This window comes from Oncorhynchus tshawytscha, linkage group LG31, assembly GCF_018296145.1.
Source record: "Oncorhynchus tshawytscha isolate Ot180627B linkage group LG31, Otsh_v2.0, whole genome shotgun sequence".
In the NCBI taxonomy this organism is placed as follows: Eukaryota; Metazoa; Chordata; class Actinopteri; order Salmoniformes; family Salmonidae; genus Oncorhynchus; species Oncorhynchus tshawytscha.
Genome location: NC_056459.1, coordinates 4916640 through 4927903, shown reverse-complemented (window position 1 = coordinate 4927903; position 11264 = coordinate 4916640). Strand labels below are relative to the sequence as shown.

At 41.0% G+C, this 11264-nt stretch overlaps 1 protein-coding gene across 2 annotated transcripts in view; it reads left to right on the top strand.

The window, feature by feature from the left end:
- The first annotated feature begins 1292 nt into the window (after positions 1-1292).
- The window catches only part of angpt1 (angiopoietin 1), a 62852-nt gene continuing 52880 nt past the window's right edge, over positions 1293-11264 (top strand). The window contains exon 1 of one of the 2 annotated variants that reach the window (XM_024396078.1): positions 1293-2306. In XM_024396078.1, coding sequence (XP_024251846.1) covers positions 1881-2306 — 426 coding nt within the window. In that variant the 5' untranslated portion in view covers positions 1293-1880. The remainder of the gene's footprint in view (positions 2307-11264) is intronic. The other variant, XM_024396077.1, reaches the window with a different exon arrangement.

Sequence of the window (11264 nt, the reverse complement as noted above, 5' to 3'; positions counted from 1 at the left end):
CTTAAAAGTCAATTCAGGAAACCCCCCCAAAAAAATTTTTGTTGCTCACATAAATGGCTTCTTCTTTTCAATTTATTTAGAGGTCGTTGAAAATAGATGCTCTTTTTTTCAATCATTGAATTGGAATTTCAGTTTACTTCCTGAACTGACTGCCTTCAACCCTGCTATGTATACAGCAGACTGTATGATAGTATATCTTATTTGACAGCATGGCATTTAAGCGAATGTTCATGGCAGTGCAAGTAGTTTTGATTTAATACATTCAATGACTCTCTGCTTCGTTTTGACTTTGTAACAGTCGCCAGCAAAGTACGTCAACAGTACCCAGATTTCCCAGAAATGTTTGCACATGCTTTGTGTCTTTGGTAGTCTTGGTTATTCTGGGGATTTGTTATCTTGGGTCTCCTCAATGCATTAATTCACACACCCTTCCTCTCCCACACTGTGCCCCCACTATGACAGAATACACACACATCTCACACACACATCGGGGTGGTTTGGACCACAGTGAAGTGATGAGGGACCTGGTCATTTGTATCTGTTGATAGCCTGCCCTGAATCCTAGGGATGTCAGGGCACTGTCCATAATAGGGACTTGACCTTTTGACCCTGGGCCTTTCACCACACTATTCCCTTGACTTCCCTCGCTGGCTGCCGATGAAGACATTCCTCCTCTATCTACTCACTCTTGGATTTCGGTTGTGTTTTCCTGAAAACACAGAGCACACTCTCCCAGATTGGAATTTTGACAGCTTTCGCAGGGTTTTGCACCATGTTGTGGCTATTTTTGGTGGGTGGAGAAAAGAACATTAGATATGATATATCACTTCATTTAATATGATAAAGTATGTAAACATTGAATTCTATTACCACCTAAATGGGATAAAACTACATTTACTAAAAAACAGGGAAATACAACCTTCTGCATGTGTGATCAGCATTGTGAACACCTGTGTTATATAGTTGAGTGATGGACAGTGAGAATCCTGTGCTGCCTGTTGTTTACTGTAGTGCAGGGGAGATGGGAACAGGCTTAGTGTTTACAGGGGCAGGGCTACCACACAAGCCTCAGGTCACAGAGCTTGTAAACCGATCCTCGCAGTCTGAGCACATCCTCTGTACTGGGGTCCCTTTCTGCCTTACACACACACACACACACACACACACACACACACACACACACACACACACACACACACACACACACACACACACACACACACACACACACACACACACACACACACACACACACACACACAGAGCGAGAGAGACTCGTCCATACACACACATTCCTCTTCAGTCTCTGTGAGGGGCAGGCTCAGAGTGTGCTGGAAGCCTGGTGCTGTTCTTTAGTGAGCCTCACTCCAGTCGTTTAGTCACAGAGGGAAACCAGAGCAGAGACGGAGCAGGAAGAGCAGAGCAGAGACACAAGAGGAGGTCTGACGACACTATCTGTATGCACTGACACTCAAATTCAACACATGTAGACATACATGCACATGCTGCGTTGATACAGTGTAAACAAGGATCCTCTAAATAAACACACAAGCTGTCGCGGTGCAACACGTGTATGTGGTGAGCCCTGAACGACTGACTTCTGGCTGACTTGTGACCGGACTTATAGCACTCCAGAAACCCATTACACGCGCGTGTGTGTACGTGTGTGTGAGCACACCGGCGATGCCCTCCAGACCTTCTCACAGTAGGAGGTCCAGCATGGGGATGGAAGGCACATGTTCTACATCGACTGGGATCCTTACAGCGCTCTGATTCTACTCCAACCAAAGGGAATACTGGCCCAAGACCGCTAAACGGAAGAAAATCCAGAATCCAACGATACAAGGACTTTACTTTTCAACCTTTCCCCCCAGGCTGATATGATGTTGTGGAACAAGTTTTCCGGCCACTTGCTTTCCTTGGCAGCCCTGCTGGTGGCAGTAAGCTGTGGCGGGGTGGAGCAGAGAAAAGGGGCAGATGGCAGCGCCAGCAGCACAGGACAGGGTAGCACAGGTGGCATCACGGGTAGCAGTAGTAGTACTAGTAGTGAAAGTAGTAGTGGTAGTAGTAGCAGCAGTAATCGGAGGTACCACCGAGTGCAGCATGGACAGTGCACCTACACCTTTATCCTACCTGAGGGCGACGGCAGCGGAGGGAATTCATGCAGACAAGGGAAAGCCGCGACCCAGTTTAACAGCGCCAATGCGCTGCAGAGAGACGCTCCTCCACTGGAACAGGACTTCGCTTCCCAGAAGATCCAACACCTGGAGCTCGTCATGGAGAACTACACTCAGTGGCTGCAGAAGGTAAGCGAGAAGTGGTCACACTGTCAACAACTTTGGTTGAACACAGGTGTTCATTCATGTTTACTTTCAGATTTTTTCTTCTTCTGGTGTTTCGTGACACCTTTAACAGCGATGTGTGTTTGAGAATGACGTTCTCCGGCTTTCAATTTGAGTTCTCCTGAGGTTGTCTTAATTCGTGTCCTTACTGCATTGTCGGGGATACATCTGTGTTCATATTGGCTGGAGCTGTGTTCTACGAGTGTTTTATTAATGTTTTTAAGATCTTGGTAGCGGATCTTGCATTGATGAACAATCATTATGACAAATGCAAAACTTTGTGAGCAAATCTCATACAGAAGCCCACGGTACTGAACGAGGATCCTATTAATCTGGTTAAAAGCCTTTGTGCGACTGTCACATACCGACAAATAACCAACATCCATATATAATTGAAATCCACAAAGCTGCTTCATTACATTCATTGTAAATGAGAACTTGTTCTCAACTTGCCTACCTGGTTAAATAAAGGTGAAATAAATTTAAAAAATAAAAAAAATTACGTAACTGTCTATATCAACCATCAGTCTATTTGTGTAAGATCAGTACTCAGTACTTTTCCGAAAATCTCCGTGCTTCCTGAGCAAATTCCAAAGACGTCCAGTTACGTTCCGCGCTGCGTCCGTCACAAAGTGGTGGTAGTATTGTGTTAGTCACCCAGAGTTCTCCAGTGTGCTGTCTCTTTAATGACAGGAAACCAATAAAGACCCCTGTGAGAGTGCGAGGGAAGAATGCCCCCTCTATGTGCTGCTACCCAGGACTTCTCATTAGTCCAGACTGTAGCATTAGAATAGAAAAAACAACAACATAATGGCATAATCAGATATTTTCAAAGTGCATTATATTGATTATTGGGACAGGATTTACTAATAGGAAAGACATTAAACCATTTTTTATTTTTTATTTTATAAAAGGGGATATTTACTTGTTATTGGGAATGCATCTTCAATTTTCCCTTCTGTATCTTTTGCCGTGCAAAATTGTGTAACCATTTTTATTTCAAAGCTCTGGATGCTTTTGAAGGGTAACCTTCAAATTGGATTCTCAACAGGCAAGGGCAGTTTCAAGATTTAAATAGAGGTTAAAGCTAATATGATGTTACAACTGGGTAAGGTACAGTATCGCGGGAAACATAAATAATGATTTTGCAATGCAGTGCTCAGTGAATACAACTGGGAAAGCAATCAACAAGCAAATATACTTCTCATTAGGCTTGCCAAGAAGTGTAGGCAAGGAAAATAAGCGGCATACATTTCAAATTGAGTGTTGCTAATTTACCATCTATTAGGGGTTTAAGATACAGATGCCTGTGGTGCATATGACTATGTCCAGCCTGGTCTCAGAGCGTTTGGTCTTACTCTGAACGTAAATCTGTGAATTTAATTTAGTATGATGTGTTATGTTTGGTATAGTTAACTAAGACAGATGGTTACTTAAGGCAAAAATGAAATGAGGGTGGTTGGTAGGTGTGGATGGGTTGGTGTATAATACAATTGTCCAGCAACCCAAAGGTTGCAAGTTCAAATCTCATTACAGACAACTTCAGTATTTTAGGTCATTCGCAACTTTTCAGCTACTTACTATTTTTTTTAGCTACTTTTCAACTACTAAGCATGTTAGCTAAACCTTCACCTAAACTTAACCCTAACCTTAACCGTAACCCTAACCCTACCCTAGCTAGAATGTGTAACACATCATAAGATTAGCAAATTCCAACATGTTGTACGTTTTGCAAATTCGCAAGATATTGTACATTTAGCAAAAAGGGTAGCGTACAGTATCAGTCAGTAGTTTGCACACACCTATTCATTCAAGGGTTTATCTTTATTTTTACTATTTTCTACATTGCAGAATAATGGTGAAGACATCAAAACTATGAAATAACACGTGGAATCATGTAGTAACCAAAAAAGTGTGAAAGAATTTTTTTTTAAATGATTCTTCAAAGTAGCCACGCTTTGCCTTGATGACAACTTTGCACACTCTTGGCATTCTCTCAACCAGCTTCATGAGGTAGTCACCTGTAATGCATTTAAATTAACAGGTGTGCCTTGTTATAAGCTCATTTGTGGAATTTCTTTCCTTCTTAATGCATTTGAGCCAGTCATTTGTGTTATGACAAGGTAGGGGTGATATACAGAAGATTGCCCTATCTGGTAAAAGACCAAGTCCATATTATGGCAAGAACAGCTCAAATAAGCAAAGACAAACGACAGTCCATCATTACTTCAAGACATGAAGGTCAGTCAATACGGAACATTTCAAGGACTTTGAAAGTTTCTTGAAGTACAGTCGCAAAAACCATCAAGTGCTACGATGAAACTGGCTCTCATGAGGACCTCCACAGGAAAGGAAGACCCAGAGTTACCTCTGCTGCAGAGGATACGTTCATTAGAGTTACCAGCCTCAGAAATTGCAGCCCAAATAAATGCTTCACAGAGTTCAAGTAACAGACACAACTCAACATCAACTTTTCAGAGTAGACTGTGTGAATCAGGCCTTCATGGTTGAATTGCTGCAAAGAAACCACTACTAAAGGACACCAATAAGAAGAAGAGACTTGAATGGACCAAGAAACATGAGCAATGGCCATTAGACCGGTGGAAATCTGTCCATTGAGATGGTTTGGGATGAGTTGGACCTCAGAGTGAAGGGAATGCAGCCAACAAGTGCCCAGCATATACTCCTTCAATATTTCCAGGTGAAGCTGGTTGAGAGAATGCCAAGAGTCTGCAAAGCTGTCATCAAGGCAAAGGGTGGCTACTTTGAAGAATCTAAAATATATTTTGATTTGTTGAACACTTTTTTGGTTACTACATGATCCCATATGTGTTATTTCATAGTTTATGTCTTCACTATTATTCTACAATGTAGAAAATAGTCAACATAAAGAAAAACCCTTGAATGAGTAGGTATGTCCAAACTTTTGACTGGTAGTGTGTAATACAAATTGTAAATCGTAACATATCATACATAATGGTGGATGGACATCCACAAATTAATACATACCATACAAAACTTACATACTTGGATTTACATACAGAATAATACGAAATTCTCTGAGACCAGGTTGCGCCATCACGTCCTTTTCCTCCAACAAATGAAAACCTGTTATGTATTAGATATTGCAAATAATGAATGAGTCTTTTCATGGTGAGGTGTCATGTTCTTTTGCCTATGTCTGAATAATGATTTGTTTGTAAAGCCAGTTAGGTGTTTAAGATCACAAATACGGTTTCACTGTGATGTTAATGAATTGTGAGGTCATCACTGATACCACTTGGCAACTGAATTGCTTTTCTTAGCTTTGAGACTTGAACCCTGTCTCTGAAAAGACAGATTGTCTCTCTGAAATGAATACATGAATCAAATAAACAAACTCTAAATTCAGAAAAGCAGCTCTGCTGTACTTTTCACAATATTGTGACTTTCCAATGAGATTAGTAAGGCCAATCTATGATGAATTGCTTAAACACATAATAGTTTATTTTTGTCTGTAAAATGTTGGCACAAAAGTGAACAAATCATTTCACATAATGCACAGTGGATTGGAGATTACACTGGAATTGTGGGATTAATTCAACAGAACGTCATCAACACCCGTTAGCATGCTGTGCCCTCTGCTTATTAGTAGTTAGTGTACCCTCTTAAAAGCTATTTGGGAAAGCTTCTCAACTGTTTTACTGCGTTTCATCTAGCTCTGAAAGGTTATCTTTTCACTCCTCAGGTTGTGAGAAATAGTCGTTCTTTATAAATAACTCAATCTTTACATTCCAATGAACTGTTGGTTGAGTTTGTAGTTAGGAAAGTAGAAGATATGTTATTCCTTCTTACTGTAATGTTGTATTTTTGTATTTGTATTATTTAACCTTTATTTAACTGGGCAAGTCAGTTGAGAACAAATTATTATTTACAAGTTCACTCTAGTAAAGCACAAAGATACGGGTATGTACATATCAATTCCCAAAGAAATGTTTGGCTTTTGCTCAGAAACAGCACGTATCACTATGCATCAATGGTTAAAAACTGCTTTTAAACTTGAAATAAGCTGCGGGTTGTAAATGATTATTGACCTACAGTATATAAATGAAGAAAAACTACTGGCATGCAAAATATTGTTCAGTGGAGATCACATCACACATTTAGTACCACGTCTATACATTGTAAGAGAAGTATGTTGATTCAAAACACAATTGTAAGGCCACCAGCTGTAATAGGATTGTGAGTTTGTTCAACATTTGGGCATATAACTGAAAGAACATACAGTGCCGTTGAAAAGTATTCAGACCCCTTGACCTTTTCCACATTTTGTTACATTACAGCCTTATTTTAAAATGGATTACAGAGTTTTTCCCCTCATCAATCTACACACAATACCCCATAATGACAAAGCAAAAACAGGTTTTCAGAAATGTTTGCTAATTTACAACAACAAAAAATGTTTTTAAATATTGCATTTATATAAATATTCAGACCCTTTACTCAGTACTTTGTTGAAGCACCTTCGGGTATGATGCTACAAGCTGGCACACCTGTATTTGGGAAGTTTCTCCCATTCTTCTCCGCAGATCCTCTCTGTTTTCAAGTCTCACAGAGATGTTCGATTATGGTCCAAGTCTGGGCTCTGGCTGGGCCACTCAAGGACATTCAGAGACTTATCCCGAAGCCACTCCAGCGTTGTCTTGGCTGTGTGCTTAGGGTCGTTGTCCTGTTGAAAGGTGAACTTTTGCCCCAGTCTGAGGTCCTGAGCACTCTAGAGCAGATTTTCATCAAGGATCTCTCTGTACTTTGCTCCGTTCATCTTTCGCACAATTCTGACTAGTCTCCCAGTCCCTGCCACTGAAAAACATCCCCACAGCATGATGCTGCCACCATGCTTCACCATTGGGATGGTGCCAGGTTTCCTCCAGACGTGACGCTTGGCATTCAGGCCAAAGAGTTCAATCTTGGATTCATCAGACCAGAATATCTTGTTTCTCATGGTCTGAGAGTCCTTTAGGTGCCTTTTGGCAAACTCCAAGCAGGCTGTCATGTGCTTTTTACTGAGGAGTGGCTTCCATATGGCCACTCTACGATAAAGACCTGATTGCTGCAGAGATGGTTGTCCTTCTGGAAGGTTCTCCTATCTCCACAGAAGAACTGTAGAGCTCTGTCGGAGGGACCATTGGGTTCTTGGTCACCTCCCTGACCAAAGACCTTCTCCCCCGACTTCTCAGTTTGGCCGGGCAGGCAGCTCTAGGAAGAGTCTTGGTGGTTCCAAACTTCTTCCATTTAAGAATGATGGAGGCCACTGTGTTCTTGGGGACCTTCAATGCTGCAGAAAATGTTTGGTACCCTTCCCCAGATCTGTGCCTTGACACAATCCTGTCTCAGAGCTCTATGGACAATTCCTTTGACCTCATGGCTTGGCTTTTGCTCTGACATACACTATCAAATGTGGGACCTTATATGGACAGGTGTGTGCCTTTCCAAATAATGTCCAATCAATTGAATTTACCACAGGTGGACTCCAATCAAGTTGTAGAAACATCTCAAGGATGATCAATGGAAACAGGGCGCACCTGAGCTCAATTTCGAGTGGTCAAAGCAAATGGTCTGAACACTTACTGTATGTAAATAAGGTATTTCTGCTCTTTATTGTTAATACTTTTTCAAAAATGTCTAAAAACCTGTTTTCACTTTGTCATTATTAGATATTGTATGTAGATTGCTGAGGCTTTTTTTATTTAATCAATTTTAGAAGAAGACTGTAACGTAACAAAATGGTGAAAAAGTCATGGGGTCTGAATACTTTCCAAAGGCACTGTATATTCTCATGTTGAATTGAATGTTCACTCTATTTGAGCTGAGTTTGTTGAGTAAACACACTTTAATACATTAGCTCAAATTTTTGTCTTTTTGAAGTCCGCTCAAGTCACAGAATAATGCTGATTAAACAATTGGTCATATTGGCTTTTAAAATTATTATTTTTACAGTGTTGGCCTACTGTCAGGCCATCCTGTGTAGAAAAGAGTCTGAGTTTAAATCCGACTGAAATTGAATCTCACTGGTCTTTATCTTTGTTCAGTGGACCTCAACACACTATACAGCATACTATAGAAACAGTACTGAATTCTAGACTAATGAGACCGCTGGCATAACTTTTCCACAAATGTAAAAATGTGAGTGTTGCGAAAGCATCTGCCATCACCACTAATACCACCATGTTTCTTCCCTGACACATTTGCGTTCTCTGCAGACCTCTGACATTTTTCATTTGAAGTGAGAAAATGAAGGGGGGGGGGGGACATGCATCCAGCATGTCTTTATTATTCGGAAAGAACAACATTCGATAATCTTGTCAACGATAAAGTTGATAGACAGGAGAAGTTACAGTAACCAGTTGACGCCAACACAAGAAGAATTAGAAGAGACGCTTCACGAGGCAGCCCTGAAGCACACAGCGATAATTCCGCCTAATTATGGACGTGCAGGAACATCCGGATGCAGTTAACATTTTTCATTGGACAGAAGATTAAGTGTCCCAGCCAGTCTATCTATCTCAATCACGTAAGCCTTGGCTGCTTGTCGAGAGGAGAGCTGTCCCTAATGCCACACCAGCCACTCTGGTGAAAGAATCAACAAAGGATACCACACACACTCCCATGCATGGGCGCTTAACTGTTGGGGGTAGATGCAGCAAGCAGCTGTTTGAGAAGCATTAGGAGATCATTCCCACTGTGAAATTCTGCTTGGCCCAGGGAAGAGCAGGCACTGATAACATTCCTGCCCAGTCAAAGGTGGCTTCTGTTTGTCTGAATATTACTTCTCCAGCAGACCTGTAAAAGAAGGGGGAATTGGATCAGATTTTCTGTGATCTTTGGGTATTTGTCGCTGGAAACGAGCCACTAAATAATGCATCCCCACTCCAGGCCATTGCTGCAGGGCTTGGGGAAGTGTGCACGGTCAGTTGTAGAGGAAAGATCATTAAGTTTGCCTTTAAAAAAAAAAAAACATTCAATCGTAGTTAAAATGACTTGGGGTGAGATGTTTTGTATCACTCACCTGATCACTTCCAGATGCATTCAACATTTGAAAGGTATAAATCACCTACAGGAGAGATACACTCCAGATCCCCTTTCTACGTCCTCAATATTTAAAGGACAACTCAAGTCATTGGAACTTGGACGAAGATCCATTTTGAGGAGCCAAAAAAAACCTTCTGCTTCTAGCGAGTGAAAGTGATAGATCTTCACACTTTGACTTTAGTGCAGACAGTAGAAAGGGTTTTCAAACCAACGTTTCTTCAGAGGGAGTCATTGCCAGAATAAGCTGTTGAAGTCAAAAGAGAGACAAAAATCAGTGTGTCCACAGTGCTATCCCTGTGAAATTCCCATTGCTGTGCCTTTAAACTGAACATGGCCATGCTGGTTAGTGTAAACACAGGGGTTAATGGGATGTACAACGTGGTTAATACAGCGAAAGGCTGAATATTTCTATTCGTAATGCTACTAGAAGGCCACACAGCATGCCTAAAGAGCCAAGGAAAGACCAAGCTATTTTAGGGGTGACTTCCTCTGTATCAAAGTACATTTTTGCGGATAATGCGGGCCAAAACTAACAATCGGATGATGCATAGATTTAGTGGACATGCAACAGACTGAGAAGCGCTTCCTTCCTGTCCAGCACAAAACGTGTAAGACCGCAAAAATAGCAGAACGCGTTGTTCTATTCTGCTACTGCTTCCATAAATGAATCTTTGCCTCCCTTGCACTAGCAGAGAAGGTGAAAAGAGAACAGAGCTTTCTTCTCAACATGTCATGGGAATAAGGAAGTCCATTACGGCAATGCCACAGTATTTCCACATGGATGTGGACACTGAGGCCAACATGGTTAATGTTCTTGGTTTTCAGGAAAGGGGCATTTAGTATGTTTGTCACAGTCAATATGGCAGCGCACTTAGTTTCAAACTCTTTTTTCCAGGAATCATATTTCGTTGTGGTCGTCAGCCTCGAACCTGTTAGAACTTTTGATATTGGGCAGAAAAGTCCTTAACTTTATACTACAGTTATGCAACCGAAATTAATGGTGGAGTTAATTTCTCTGTAATGTTACCCACGGTCTGGAGAGGCTCTCTGAGAGGCATCATGGGTACATGTGGTTAAACGTCCTGCATTCATTTTAATGAATCACTCTCTGGTGGGCACTTTGTGCAGGATTTATCTAGCTTTAATTGCTATATTATTTTTGTATTTGGTAAGGTGTGTCAGGCTTTTGTTATATAACCCTCAAGACATGTCACTTAGTGCTCTGCACTCACTAGTTTATGTGTTGAATGAATTGAGAATATACTGCATTATGTTTGGGTTTCCTTCCTTCTGAGTATATTCCATTCTTAATAATGGAATCATTTTTTCTTCCTGGGAGTACCACAGGTATTATAAATTAAGGGCTAGGCGTCCAGTCAGCGGGACACCTGTCGACAACTTCCGGAGAAATTGGAGGGCACGTAATTCAAATAAATAATCATAAAATGATGCATGTTAAACATCTAGGTACATATGTGTCTTATATCGGTTAAAAGCTTAAATGATTGTTAATCTAACTACATTGTCTTATTTACAATAGGCTTTACAGCGAAAGCATGCCATGCGATTGTTTGAGGACGGTGCCCCGCTTCAAAATGATATTCAACCAGAACAGGCTTCGTAAAATCACAAATAGCGATTAAATATTCACTTACTTTTTGAAAATCTTCCTCTGATTTGCAATCCAAAGGGTCCCAGCTACAACATGCATGGTCGTTTTGTTAGATAAAATCCTTCTTTATATCCCAAAAAGTCAGTTTAGTTGGCTCCATCGATTTGAGTAATCCACTTGTTCAACATGCAGAGAAAGGAATCCAAAAAGCTACCACTAAACTTTGTTAAAACAAGTCAAAA